We start from the raw sequence: 14,929 nt of genomic DNA on the forward strand, positions 1-14,929 counted from the left end.
ACGGAAAGAGATACTTGCTCCCGTGTCTCAGTGGGGTTCAGTAATGTCAGCTGATCCCCTGCTGTGTGGATGGCAGTCTCTCCTGCTGTCACCTCATTCAAAATACAGTAGGCCTCTGCCTACACCCTCCTATTTCCTGGGCTTCAACACAGCCAGTTGTAGCTCGGAAGTGCCGTCCACACGGAAAGAGATACTTGCTCCCGTGTCTCAGTGGGGTTCAGTAATGTCAGCTGATCCCCTGCTGTGTGGATGGCAGTCTCTCCTGCTGTCACCTCATTCAAAATACAGTAGGCCTCTGCCTACACCCTCCTATTTCCTGGGCTTCAACACAGCCAGTTGTAGTTCGGAAGTGCCGTCCACACGGAAAGAGACACTTGCTCCCGTGTCTCAGTGGGGTTCAGTAACGTCAGCTGATCCCCTGCTGTGTAGATGGCAAAGTCTCCTGCTGCCTACACAGTCGTACCACTACTGATTTTTAACCGTGCTCCAATTAGGCCTGTGGCTCCACTGTCTCTCGTATTTCCCCTGTCCTCCAACCCTGCCAGTTACAGCTCCGAAGTGGCGTCTGCACAATCCACACTTGTTCCTGTGTTACAGGTGTTCAGTCCGGTCAGTTAATCCCCTGATGTGTGTCCGGCAATGTCGCCTGCTCTGTCCACATTCCCATAATGGGAATGTGGACAGAGCAGGCGACATTGCCGGACACACATCAGGGGATTAACTGACCGGACTGAACACCTGTAACACAGGAACAAGTGTGGATTGTGCAGACGCCACTTCGGAGCTGTAACTGGCGGGGTTGGAGGACAGGGGAAATACGAAAATCAGTGAAGCCACAGGCCTAAGTGGAGCTTGGTTCAAATTAGTAGTCTACAACCGATCTTAAAATTTCTTCAATGCAGCCTCAGCCTGCTCCGTGCTTGTCCCTGGGCTTCAACACAGCCAGTTGTTGCTCGGAAGTGCCGTCTTCACAGAGTAAAACACTAGCTCCTGTGTTTGTGGGGTTCAGTAACGTCAGCTGTTCCCCTGCTGTTTTGATGGCAATCTGTCCTGCTGCCTCCCAATTGACAGCACATCAGGCCTCAGCCTGCTAAGTGCTTGTCCTGGGCTCCAACATCGCCAGTTGCTGCTCATAACTGACTTTGGCATGGGTACTCCCTCCTGCCCAGCTTGGTTCCAGCCCTGCCTGCTGTTTCCGGGAAGTGTCAATGTCAGTTTGCCACCCCAAGTTGCCATGTCGTGTTGCGGTTGGGTTAGCCGAGGCTAGGGTGCCAGCAGTTTAGGTGCTTCCTATGTGGACTGCGGGTTCTGGTAAGAAAGGCTTGTTCCATAGTGCCAGTAGGACAAGCACCCCCTGTAGGACTGTGTGATTCGGTAACTGCGGCCAGCTTGCGGCATGCCAACTTTGCTTTTCAGGGGTAACTTCTGATACCCCTCCGGGTTCCAGCACCGTCAGCTGGTTCTCGTCAGAGCCTTTGGCCTAGGTGCCTCCATCTCGGTATCCGAGTTCCGGCAACGTCTGCTTGTCCTTGGTAGTGCTTTGTAGCACAGGTACCTCCTGCTTAGTAACCGGGTTCCAGCACCGTCAGCTGGTCCTCGGTTGTGCCATTGGCTCTTATTCCTTTTGCTGCCCCTCCGGGTGCCAGCACTGTCAGCTGGTCCTCGCTATTTCCATTTGCTCTTGCAGCTTATGCTACCCCTCCGGGTTCCAGCACCGTCAGCTGGTTCTCGTCAGAGCCTTTGGCCTAGGTGCCTCCATCTCGGTATCCGAGTTCCGGCAACGTCTGCTGGTCCTTGGTAGTGCTTTGTAGCACAGGTACCTCCTGCTTAGTAACCGGGTTCCAGCACCGTCAGCTGGTCCTCGGTTGTGCCATTGGCTCTTATTCCTTCTGCTGCCCCTCCGGGTGCCAGCACTGTCAGCTGGTCCTCGCTATTTCCATTTGCTCTTGCAGCTTATGCTACCCCTCCGGGTTCCAGCACCGTCAGCTGGTTCTCGTCAGAGCCTTTGGCCTAGGTGCCTCCATCTCGGTATCCGAGTTCCGGCAACGTCTGCTGGTCCTTGGTAGTGCTTTGTAGCACAGGTACCTCCTGCTTAGTAACCGGGTTCCAGCACCGTCAGCTGGTCCTCGGTAGTGCCATTGGCTCTTATTCCTTCTGCTGCCCCTCCGGGTGCCAGTACCGTCAGCTGGTTCAAGAGGACAAAGAACAGGAAGACAACCACCAAGATGCAGAACAACAAGAGAGAGAAGACAAAGAAGCATAAAAAAAACAAAGCAGAAGAACATTAAGCATAAGACTAATACTCTGAGCAAATGATATTATCTTATTTATAAGCAGAAGAAGACTAAGCAGTGTATGGGGGTGAGTCCGTTCCTCCTCGTGGTGCCCCTGGAAAAGGCCTGCTGCTGCAGGCCAAACTGAACGCGGACAAATCCTGTTGTAAATCTTTTGTGACAGGCAGAACGGAAGGTGTAAACTTCTAACTTTTCTAGATAACAACTACAGGAATGCCTGACACAAACAAGAATATGATGAAGAAGAATAGGAAGAAGATGAAGAAGTTGAATATGTAGAATAATAATTGTTGAATAAGAAGAATATGAAGAATGTAAGAAAAGGAAGAAGAAGAAGAAGAATGTAAAAAAAGGAAGTATTAGAATTTAAAAAAGGAAGAAGAAGAAGAATGTAAAAAAGGAATAAGAAGAAGAATGTAAAAAAAGGAAGAAGAAGAAGAATGTAAAAAAGGAAGTAGAAGAATGTAAAAAAAGGAGGAAGAAGAAGAAGAAGAAGAATGTAAAAAAAGGAATAAGAAGAAGAAGAAGAAGAAGGTAAAAAAAAGGAAGAAGAATAAGAAAGAAGAAGAAAGAAGAAGAAGACATACATGTCTGGCAAAAATATAAATGAGGCTAACATAGTCAATATCTTTGTAACTCCTAACATCTTTAAAAAAAAAGTTTAATTCCTGCTATTCCATTTGATTGGGCTAAACCTCTATGGCTTTAATGTCTCCTCCACCTCCCACAATACATTCTACATTATTCTTAGTTGTTTTTCTTCATGTAGAATTAACCTACAAGGAAAGAAAGGGTTTTTTTTAATTCCGATATTTTGGCCCCATTGACTTGCATTGGTTCCCGGTATCGGAATCGGCGATACCGATACTTTTTTTTTAAGATCGGCCGATCCATTCCGATCCGATATTTTCAAGTATCGGCTGGTATCGCTCAACTCTAGAAGCGACTAGAGGCTGTTATTTTTGCAAAAGGAGGATCTACGAAATATTAATGTCACTTTTATGTTGAGGTGCCCATACTTTTGCACCGGTCAAATTTTGTTTAAATGCAGATTGCACATTTTCTGTTAGTACAATAAACCTCATTTGTATCCAGAAATATAACTGAGTCCATCAGTTATTAGATATATGAAACTGAAATAGCTGTTGCAAAAACCAAAATTGTTATAAAGAAAAAAGGTTAACATTAATAGGGGTGCCCAAACTTTTACATATGACTGTATCTCTGCTGTGTCTTGCACAGGTCCTGGTGGTGTTAAAATGGACTTTAGAGCTAAAGAGAAATCCTGGCTTGGCCAAGTGGAACATGTGTTGGGAGAGAATGCAGGGACTCCGCAATCAGATGATCATAAATTTGATGAGCTCTGTTCCTCCATTCAGGATTTATTGATTAAGAGGACAAAGCTTTGGTGGAACAGAGCGTTCCTGAATAAATATGTAACAAGTAACATGATACCAAGAGGTTTGAGGGTGCGGGTTATTCCCATGTTCTCCGTTGAGGATGCACAGTTTATTTCTAATTGGGAAGATGCGTGTGGCACCTGCTCACTGAAGCTTCTGATTGGCCTTAATAATCAGTGTATTGGTGAACTTGATAAACTCATTGACCCTGCTAAAAATGAGTTATGTACCAATGCTTCTGCTGAGAAGATACGCCTCTGATGCCCATCTTGAAAAAACTCTTGATTTGACAGTTAAGAGGATTCATGAGTCTCAACTTAGTAAATTTGGCAGGGATCAAAAAGATTACCAGCAACACACGGTATACCAATGAAGGAAGAGTAAAATCACCTCACAACCACTTAACCATGCATCTTCAGTTACGTCACTCTCCTCCGTGAGCGGTCAGTCGGATCTTTCATCTATTTCTATGACAACAAGATCTGGTGATGTTATTAATAAATTTCGTAATTGCAATTATAATCCGTAAAAAAGACGACATTCCCGTTCACCTGATCGCACTGTTAAGGATAATAAGGTGATTAACTGGAGTAATCATATTCTTTTACCTGCTGATATTTCATTACTTAACAGAGGTCTATCGTTTTCACCTGGACCTGGTTTCGATACATTCACAGCGATTAAAGATTTACATCTGTTTGCCAGATCGCTGTTGTTCAAGCGCCATTTTTTTTGATAATTATTCCCATTAACTTCTTCCCACAGAGGAGGAACAGAATGCGGGGAGGATCCTTGAGGAGCTCTCCAGCGAAAACATCAGGGAGGGAGGAAGATACCCCCTTCGATCAGACCCCGTTTCAGGAAGTTTCCCCCCCTCTCCACCTTTGCGAGCATTGACATGTTTGTCCTGGTGGTCCTGGTGGTTTCTTTTGAAAATTCCACAGCGATTTAATAGGGATAATTTGGATGGAGATGAAAGGTTGAGGTTGCATCGGCTCAAAACCCTCCATGATGTTGTGCTGAAACCGGCGGACAAGGGGGGCAATGTAGTTATATGGCCTAAGGCCATGAACGAAAAGGAGGCTTTTCGCCAACTCCATAATGCGGTTTGCTATAAGAAACTTACATATAACCCCTTGTCCGCCTTCAGCTCTAAATTGTACAACATCCTTAAATTATCTGTGGAGGATAATGTGATCACTAAAGATCTGGCTGATGCCTTGATAGTTCATGAGCCTGCTGTCTCGACCTTTTATCTCCTTCCGAAAATCCACAAGGATATTAGGGTGCCACCTGGGAGACCCATCACCTCGGGGAGTGGAAACTTCCTGGAAAATGTCAACCGGTGGATCGATTTTCATCTTCAACCCTTAGTGGAAAACTTACCTTCCTTCCTTAAGGACACTGGGGAGCTTCTCAAGAAAGTGGACTGTCTTAACTTGGACAGTGATACCATCCTAGCAACGGTTGACGTTGAATCATTATACACAAGTATCAAACATCAGGATGGCCTGAGGGCAGTGCGCTTTTTTCTTGAACACTCTGGAACCTACCCGCATTTTGGGGAACTTATTCTTGATTTACTTGAATTTGTTTTAACCCATAAATTTTTTTACTTTTAAGGGGTCCTTCTATCTGCAGCTCCAGGGGACAGCCATGGGAGCGGCCTTTGCGCCCTCTTATGCTAATCTGTTCCTGGGGCTGTGGGAGAGGGACCTCTTCCTGTCGGCTCGACAGGCATCAATGGACCAGGTCCTCCTTTGGACCCGGTACATTGATGATATCCTCTTGATCTGGCAGGGTTCCCCCACTGATTTGTCCTCTTTTTTGGTTGGTTTGAACAACAACGATCTGAATATTCGTCTGACATGTGTAAATAACAGTGAGAAAGTGGAATTTCTTGACACGGTAGTCAAGAAAGACGCCACTGGCATGGTCCAGACGGACATTTTCCGTAAGCCCACTGTCACTAACTCACTGCTCCATGCCACCTCCTGTCATCATGCACATATTATCAGGGCGGTCCCTGTGGGACAGTTTGTCCGCTTGCAGCGGATCTGTTCCACAGATTCAGACTTCGAGAAACAGGCAGATGAACTCAAAAATCGGTTTCTGAATCGGGGTTACAGCCGTCGTTACTTGAAAAAGGCGTATAATAGGGCAAGATTTAGTTCTCACTCATCCCTTCGCTATAATAACACGCGGAGAACATCCTCTCCTAAGAACCGCCAGATTAGATTTGTGACCAATTACACCTCTCAGGCAACCAAAATTTGAGAGACCCTTCAGAAGCCTTGGACAATTTTGAGGGTCGACCCTATATTGTCCAAAATTTTACCTGAGAGACCTGCCATGTCTTTCAGACTTGCCAGAAATTTAAAAGACCATCTTACACGTAGCCTCTATGTAGGTGAACCTAGGACCACGTTTCTTGATAACGTGGTCTCTCTGTGTGGATGCTATCCATGTGGCTACTGCGTCACTTGCCCCAACATGGATCGCGCCACTACCTTCTCTGACTCTCGTGACAAGGTTTATAAAATTAAGAAATCCATCTCCTGTGATACACGTTATGTTATCTATCATGCCACATGTCCATGCAATCTTATCTATGTACTACATCACTTCAGTTGAAGGTAAGTGTGCGCGAACATGTTTTGGGCATTCAGGCGTCGGTTGGCCAGGTGGATGCATCCACACTTAAGACAATCCCACGTCACTTTAAGCTTTGTCTCGCCAGTGACAGTAGCTTGATACGGTTTAGAGGGATTGATACTATTGATATCAGTATACGGGGTGGCAAATTATCCACCAGATTTACACGTCTTGAATCCAGATGGATTTGGACATTGAGAACTGTGCATCCTCACGGGCTGAACGAAAACCTCACTTTTGCCCCTTTCCTCTGATTATTGTTCTGTGGAGTTCCGCATGCATGCTGGTGTCATTTTGTTGATTTTAATTTTTGTTTTTATACATTTTTTTTTTAGATATTTTTATATTATGGGCTTCCAGACGGACCTGCTGGCATACAGAAGAAGCAGATGCTGTACATTTACTTCCACTATTGGTGCCGCAAGATTGAGTTGGTTATGGTCATATTTTAAGGACATGGTTGTTACAGGTCTATGATGCCCATAGATTCGATGTGTATGTCTGGATGCATTTTGTACGTCGCTAGGATATTTCCTTTGCTCAGCAATAATATTTGGATGATACTGCGCCAGGTTCATATAATTCATGTTATTATATGCCTATTATAAATATTTATATTATACTGTCGCAGTGTTAACCAGTAATGCTGAGTCCATCTGTTCAAATATTACCTATGTGGACATACTGTCGTGCACATCCTGGTATTATATTATTCATATTATATTATTATTATTCATCTTCCTTCTACAAGCTTTGTTAATGGTCACCTATAATTGTACTGCATTATTTTCCAGCCATAAAGGGATTATCATTGTATTGTTTTATTGGTAATCTTATTATCTCTTACTGTTGTGACTCTGTATGATCTTTGCTACAATCTTTACATTAATGTGTTACCTAGTATATAACTATCATTGCACTATGCCGCCGATATAGTTATGATATGCAGGTCTTGTTTTTGCCCACTTCTAATATGCTGTGGCTGCCCTCACTTTTCTTTCTGCACCTGCGCGGTGCTCCAGGCATTCTCTGTGTCGGCGCCGGGGAGTTATGGGTGTCTAGTCACGAGGGGCCCCACGTGATCTGGGCGTCACACCTCCTCGTTCGCTGTGTTGGGACAGCTTGGGCATCTCCTAGGTAACAGACTATCACATCCGCTCGCATTTTCTGCGCAGCCGCTGTGACTGATGGCGTGGGTATTGCCTGGGGAACAGATGATCACTTCCGGTCGCGTCAATTGCAGTCCTTTCGGTTCTGTGCCCTTTTTCAACTGAGCGTCCATGGTTAATAGTGCGCCCCCTGACGAAGGTGCTTTCCGAAACGCGTGTTGGGGCGGGCATGGGGACCCTCTGTTTGCCTGCACTGCATCTTTCAGGTAACATACAATATGTGTATAATCCATTTGATTTTTATCGGATGTTTTATCTATCAGCTTGCAGTTGGAGATGGCCTTATAGGTACTTGTATTGTGTTATTCCCTTGCTGATTGGATCCTGATTAGAGACTCTTTCTCATGTTATATATGGCAATATTTCTATACTATTGGCAACATGGCCTACCGTTTCCCTATTTTTGGTAATGATTAACCAGCACTGTATCATGTTTTATTGCATTAGGTTCTTTGCCTTACCACAAAATAAAGCAATTTTATATTATGACTATTGGTTGTTGTTTTTTGGATTCGTTCCTCCTTTTTCCTTAAATGCATTATACCACCTGCCAGTCATGATCAACACAGGCCCCCACAGATGACAGACCGGTAAGTAGCCATAACGACCGCAAAGTATCCATAACGACCTTGGTTACCTTGACAATAACAGGCCTTTGCAATGTTGTCGCGGAGGGTGCCCATCGGGTGGGAAAGGAAAGGGGTTAAATAGCCCGACAGCCAGGACTCGGCTATCACATAAGCCACCTGTTAGCGACGATCACGCGCGCACAGCTCCGGAGATAATGCAGATCATGGTAGCCTGTTTAGGCCAAGCAGTCTGTTCACAAAAGCAAGAGCAACATGGGGCTTCATGGTGTCATAATGAATAAACGGCTACTGGGACACTGCAGAAATGGCCATACCACTGGTACCATGACCAAATCAATGCAACATTGAACTGTTAGGGTACCTGGAATGAAGACTAGAGGTTTCAGGCTACTGTACATTGTGCCTCCTCACACCATAATGACTAAAGTAGGATCAGTGTGACATTCCCTCCTGAAGGTCTTCTCATAGTGTTGCTCACGTGCATTCAGTGTGGCAGAACTTTCAAACCACTATTAATGACCTCATTGATAGCAGTCAATGCTGTAAGTAACGGGATTTCTACACCTGGTGCTCATACTGGATACTGTATAAATCGAGATGTTTTGAAAGGTTTATTTTTTCCTTCATCATTTGGACATCAATAACAAGACTATCCATGATGTGATTTTCATAATTCCACAGCTTTCCTTCTTGGTATTGCAATTTCAACGATGTGAAGTGTATTTATATGCAGTATTCTCCCCCTATCTACTGTGACTCTTCGAACACAGCAAAGGTGGCTGGAGTTTGCAGTCTGTGCCTGTTTTCAAACAAAGCTCATAATCAAGGTGTTCCATCAGAATCCAAAATATGGTTCGAGTCTGGATTTTAACTCCAATACTGCCCTCCAACATACAGGCCAATCCACTGTTCCAATCCAGGCCATATGTTGGATTAAAAAAAAAAAAAAAAATTAAAAACACTTCTTATTGAAATTTTTGAGGAGTAACAGTTATGTAACTAGTTTAATTTTTTTTTTCATAGTTTAAATTTTACAACTTATCCTTTGGATAAGTCATCAATATCAAACATCAATACTCTGGAAAACCCCTTTACTTCCATATCAATTTAATTTATTGTAATGGTCCATAAAATATATTTTATCATCACAAATGATTGGTTTTTGGATTTTCTTTAGGACAGAGATCAGCTATGAGAAATTAACCATATACGGTGACTTACTGCGTAGCCATTAACAGCTGCAACAACTGGCTTCTTCATAGAAGAGAGACGGTTCCAATGAGACAGGAAGTTCCCCCCATAGCACTCCTGAAAAGTCCGATTTTGCATCTCTTTGATATCAGCACCAGCTGCCAGGAAAACGAAAATATTCAAGTGTTTATTTATCAAATTATTTAAATTCTGCTGGAATTTGTATGGACACACTGTCCAGCAGCAAAGTACAAAAGTATTACTACAAGCTGCAAAATATTATAGTGTTACAGAAGCACTCCCATCAAAATTTGTATTCTATTAATATATTGCAAACAGAGATGGGCGGACCCCTGGATATTCGGGTCCGAACAGTTAAAAAAAAGTTTGGGTACCAGAACAGTACCCAGACCCGAACACGGACCCCATTCACTTAAATGGGGGTCCAAACATCCAGTGTTTGCCACACTGTCGTGTGCATGACAGTGCGGAAAACACTGCTTCTGATCAGCGTTAAAATCATTACCGCTGGTCAGACAGCCGCGATTCCCACACTGTCAAATGACAGCGTGGGCCCGCAGCTGTGATTGGGGACAAAGTTTACATCCAGTTACTGGCGTCGGCTGATGGGACTACTGCTCCCATCAGCCTACGTGTAAAAACAGGAAACATGAAGTCGAATTTTCCATGCATAAGTTGGGTCAAGAGATGAAGGGGAATGATAAATGTAGGCAAAAAGGTTACTTCCTGTATCTACATAGAGGAAATAGAAGAGAATTAGCTAGGTAGAAGGGCAAACTGAGCAATTGTAAGTACACAGAGGTATATAATATGACTGAAATACATTATGAGGAAAAAAAAAACTTTGAAGGGAGTGATTCTTTAAGGCTCCCCCACAACCATACTAACATGCGGCAATACCACTAATGTCGATGGGTTCAACCGACAGTGTGTATTGGGGCCCCAGAAAGCAGATTGTTGAAGGAAATAAGGATCAGGCACATCCAATTTCGGACTTCTGATCCTTTGGATCCCTGACATAGGGTGCCCCCATAGATGTCTAATAGTGAATCTCTCATATAGAACTCAGCAGTGCTCAGCAGAACCAGTGCTCCTGTGCATTGGGGAGATGGCCGAGATAGCTGCTGGCTGAACCATTGTTAGTCTGACACTTATTGAAGGTGCATGGAGGAGGGGGAATGACTTTCAAAGCTGGGCAACAAATATTTACGGTAAATTTGAAGCATTTCAATCAGGCAAAACTAACCTGCAAATGCCTTCTCACTCCCTGTGATAACAATTGCCCCAATCTGTGGATCCCCTTCAAAAGAGTCAAGAGCTTGGTTGATCTCAGCCATTAGATCATCACTCAATGCGTTCAGTGTTTTGGGCCGGTTCAGTTGTATAAAGCCAACATTTCGGTTCCGCCCTCTGCGTTCTACCAGAATGTACTGATACAGTGGCCCTGAGAGAAAAAAAAATACAAGGCAATGAAAACATAGCAAGAAATGTAATTTGTCCTGCTATTATTAGTGCATGTGTAGCCACATCTTGCTGCTAGAGGAACAAAGTGATATAAGTGAAATGAAAAGCAATAACAATAAGTGTGTATATTATATATACATTTGCATGAAACTGTGTCACTGAGTAGAGATTACCGAAACCGGTCGAAAAAATTCCAAAGTCGGGTTTCATGAAATGAAACCTGACCCTAGGGTGAGGTCGGCCACGAGGTTGGCGACTTTAGCGCCAAAGTCGCGTTTCAAAAATGCTTTAGCGCCCTTTTTCAGCCAATCAGGAACAACGGACACTGTGGGCAACGTGAGGACATAGGCAGCGGTCCCCACCATCTTTGAGAAGGGCATGCAAGTGATTGGCTTGCTTTGGGGGGCGTCACAGGGGGTATAAAAGGGCGTGCACGCCGACCGCCATCTTACTTATGCTGATCTCAGAATAGGGAGAGCTGCTGCTGCTGCTGTTTCTGTAGGGAGAGCGTTAGGCAGGAAAGAAGAAAAAAAAACTGCTTCTGCTGCTAGCGATTTTGCCTGTACAACACACCAGTCATTGTGCAGTGCAAAGGGAGGCTATATTTTGGTGGATCAGCTCTGTTGGATATTAGGCTGCCTTCTAAGGTTACCTGATAGCTGCATTGCTGTGTGCACACTGGTGTTCAAACTGCTTTTTTAAAAGCAATCCAAATGTAATTGTTTTGTCCTGGTGAGGTACTGAGCGTGCATTTTTTCACACACCGTACAGCAGTGTACGCTCCTCACACAGTACCGTGTACCGGCTGTTATCACGGCCACAGGGAAGCTGTGTGTGACTCTGTAAGGAAAAGCTGAGGAGTTTGTCCGTTCTTACAGACCTACACTCTAGGGAGATTCCAATTCTATATACACATTGTAGTTTGTCATACACTAGCCACTTTCTGCCTGTGACATAGCGGTGTAAAATACACTGGACCTGAGAGAATCCTTCAGTGTCCTAAAGTCTGTACAGAGATTCCAATTCTCCCCAGTCCTCTATAGACATTTTTTACACCAGCAAAATTCAGCCTGTGATATAGCGGTGTAATATAAACTGGGCCTGACACAACACAACAGTGATAAGCAGAATTGACAGACCACAGGGCTGAAGCAAAGTAACATCATATGTTATGTGTGGATGCAGATGATAAAAGAAACCATCACAATCAGCCCATGGAAAATCAGTGTAGGACACACTGTAATCAATTAGGAGCAAGGAAAGGAAATCAGTGCATAGACGTCCAGAGTATGGTGTAAAATCTCAAATCTTTTATTAAATAACACAGGTAAAAATAGCACAAAATGGCAAACACAGGGTGACACAGAGAAAAAGCAGAGCTATGGGGTATACAGTGTCTAATTACTCCCTCTGCCCATAATCATGTGAATACACCAGATAGTGTAGGTGAATAAGTTAGTGTCAAAGTGACCACAGCAATCTAAAGATATAACTAGCAGGCCAGTTAGAAAGTAATAGGGGGTATAATCCCCAACTGGACGGCCAAATAGTAAAGAGATAGAGTTACAGAGACACAAATGCATGAGCAACACATACCAGGGGGGAGGGGGAGAGACACTGGACCCCAGGCTCGGCAAACCCCGACGTACGTTTCAGAAATGATCTTCCTTCCTCAGGGGATGTGTCAGTGGGATGTTAACTGCGGTATATATATATAGGGGATGTAAAAAAGAGCACCAATCATGAGGGGTGACGCTGTATACCCCATAGCTCTGCTTTTTCTCTGTGTCACCCTGTGTTTGCCATTTTGTGCTATTTTTACGTGTGTTATTTAATAAAAGATTTGAGATTTTACACCATACTCTGGATGTCTATGCACTGATTTCCTTTCCTTGCTCACAACACAACAGTGTCCAGAAGTGTGTAAGGAGATTCCAATTCTCCCCTGTCCTATATAGACATTTTTTACACCATCAAAATTCGGCCTGTGATATAGAGGTGTAATATACACTGGGCCTGAGACAATCCAACAGTGTCCAGAAGTGTGTAAGGAGATTCAAATTCTCCACAGGCCTATATACACATTTTTTGCACCATCCAAAATCAGCCTGTTATATAGAGGTGTAATATACACTGGGCCTGAGACAATACAGCAGCGTCCAGAAGTGTGTAAGGAGATTCAAATTCTCCCCACTACTATATTCACCTTGTACCTTGTTTTACAGGACCATATAGTTGGTCAAATTTTGGGTACATTTTCCAAAAAAATGAGGAAGTGTGGTGGAAGAGGCCGTGGAAATGGGCAGGGGTTGCCAGCTGGTAATGATAGTGTTGGTGGTGGATCTGCTGGTAGTGGCAAAAGTAAAATAGCACCTAATGCAGGAGGTGTTGAGCCTGCGTCATCATCTGGCTCCACAAGGCCTTGAAGGCTTCCTTTTCTGGGAGTAGGTAAACCGCTTTTAAAGCCGGAGCTTCAGCAACAAGTTTTGGCTTACATTGCTGACTCAGCCTCCAGCTCTATCGCCTCCTCTTCTGAAATTTTAAAAAATAAAAGCACTGAGTCCTCATTGGAGGCTCCTGGTCATGAACCACACCTTTCCTTGTGTCCTTCCCCCCAACCAAATTTGAAGGATGCGGCAGGCCACACTACCGATTACTCCATGGAGCTGTTTTCACATACCATGCCTGGGTTATCAAGTCAAATGGTGAATTACCCAGGCCAAGATGAATCTGACAGGGAGTGCACTGATGCACAGCCACTGCTAGATGATTCTGCTGGTACATTCACTCAGAGCACTACATTGTCCTCGCAATGTACTGAGCCAGATAATGACCCTGATGAAACTCTGGTGCCCCTTCCCGCATACTATACCACCATACACGGTGAAACAGAGGAAGGTGCACATTACATTGAAGAGGAGGTGATGGATGACCCAGTTGTTAATCCAGATTGGCATCCATTGGGGGAAGAGGGTGCCGATGGCAATAGCTCAGAAGAGGAGGAGGAGCATCCGCAGCAGGCATCGACATCACAACAGCTGTTATCTGGCAGGCATGGAGCAGTCCAAAAACGGGTTACAAAAACCAACAGAGTTGCAGGACAGCTTGGCCACACGGTCAAAATAGCACAGCGTGCAAGGCCGCAAAATGTCTTCCATAGTAGGAAGAGTGCAGTGTGGCACTTTTTTGAACAAAATCCTAATGATCAGGCAAAGGTTATCTGTAAGAAGTGCGCAAAGACCTTTAGCCGAGGGAAAAATCTGAGAAATTTGAATACCAGTTGCATGCTTAGACATTTAACCACCATGCACTTGCAAGCGTGGACGGACTACCAAACCTCACGTACCACATGTGCAACTGCTCCCAAAGAAGGTAGTCAGCAACGCTACATTGTTTCCCCCACTGTAAGCCCACAGGTTAGCACACCACCAGCAACAAATGTGGAGGTGTCGTCGCAAGGGAATCAGAATGTTATATCAACGAAAGACTGAATCTAGGCCATAAGAAAGAACACCAACTCCATCACCATCATTAACCCTCTCTCAGTCCGCCCTGTACACCGCTAGTTCCACCATATGCAGCTCTCAAGTCCAGCTCACCCTACCAGAGACTATGAGTAGGACAAGAATGTACTCATCCTCTCATCCGCGTACACTGGGTTTGAACGCCCACATTGCCAAACTAATCTCATTAGAGATGATGCCCTATCGGTTGGTTGAAAGCGCAGCTTTTCGTGAACTCATGGCCTACGCAGTACCACGCTATGCCCTATCCAGTCGCCACTTCTTTTCTCGCAAAGCCATCCCAGCCCTCCACCTTCATGTGAAAGACTGCATTGTCCATGCACTGAATCAATCAGTGAGTGGAAAGGTGCACCTCACAACTGATGCATGGTCCAGTAGGCATGGCCAGGGCCGTTACGTGTCCATCACAGCGCACTGGGTTAATGTGGTGGATGCAGGGTCGACAGGGGACAGCGGTGTTGGGACAGTGCTGCCTAGCCCACGGTATAGTAAACAGTTGGCTGTAGGCGTTCGACCATCCTCCAGAAGCGAAAGCTCGTCCAAAGAGCGCAGTCGCACGAGCACTCCATCCGCAGCTGCTAGTGTTGAACATGAGGTGTCCCCCTATCGATCAGCTAGTGG

General features: G+C 44.7%; 1 protein-coding gene and 1 long non-coding RNA gene across 3 annotated transcripts in view; one reads left to right on the top strand and one right to left on the bottom strand.

Moving 5' to 3' along the window:
- Positions 1-8,007, top strand: part of LOC141098482 (uncharacterized) — an 85,425-nt gene extending 77,418 nt beyond the window's left edge. Inside the window, exon 3 of the long non-coding RNA XR_012234261.1 lies at positions 6,685-8,007. This is a non-coding gene — a long non-coding RNA (uncharacterized lncRNA). The remainder of the gene's footprint in view (positions 1-6,684) is intronic.
- The window catches only part of ECHS1 (enoyl-CoA hydratase, short chain 1), a 329,387-nt gene that overhangs the window by 163,010 nt on the left and 151,448 nt on the right, over positions 1-14,929 (bottom strand). For both annotated transcript variants that reach the window (XM_073586319.1, XM_073586318.1), the window contains exons 2-3: positions 10,567-10,764; positions 9,330-9,457 (exon numbers count right to left, since the gene is read on the bottom strand). In XM_073586319.1, coding sequence (XP_073442420.1) covers positions 9,330-9,457; positions 10,567-10,764 — 326 coding nt within the window. The remainder of the gene's footprint in view (positions 1-9,329; positions 9,458-10,566; positions 10,765-14,929) is intronic.

This window comes from Dendrobates tinctorius, unplaced genomic scaffold (assembly GCF_039654945.1).
Source record: "Dendrobates tinctorius isolate UK_male_01 unplaced genomic scaffold, ASM3965494v1 ptg000092l, whole genome shotgun sequence".
NCBI lineage: Eukaryota > Metazoa > Chordata > Amphibia > Anura > Dendrobatidae > Dendrobates > Dendrobates tinctorius.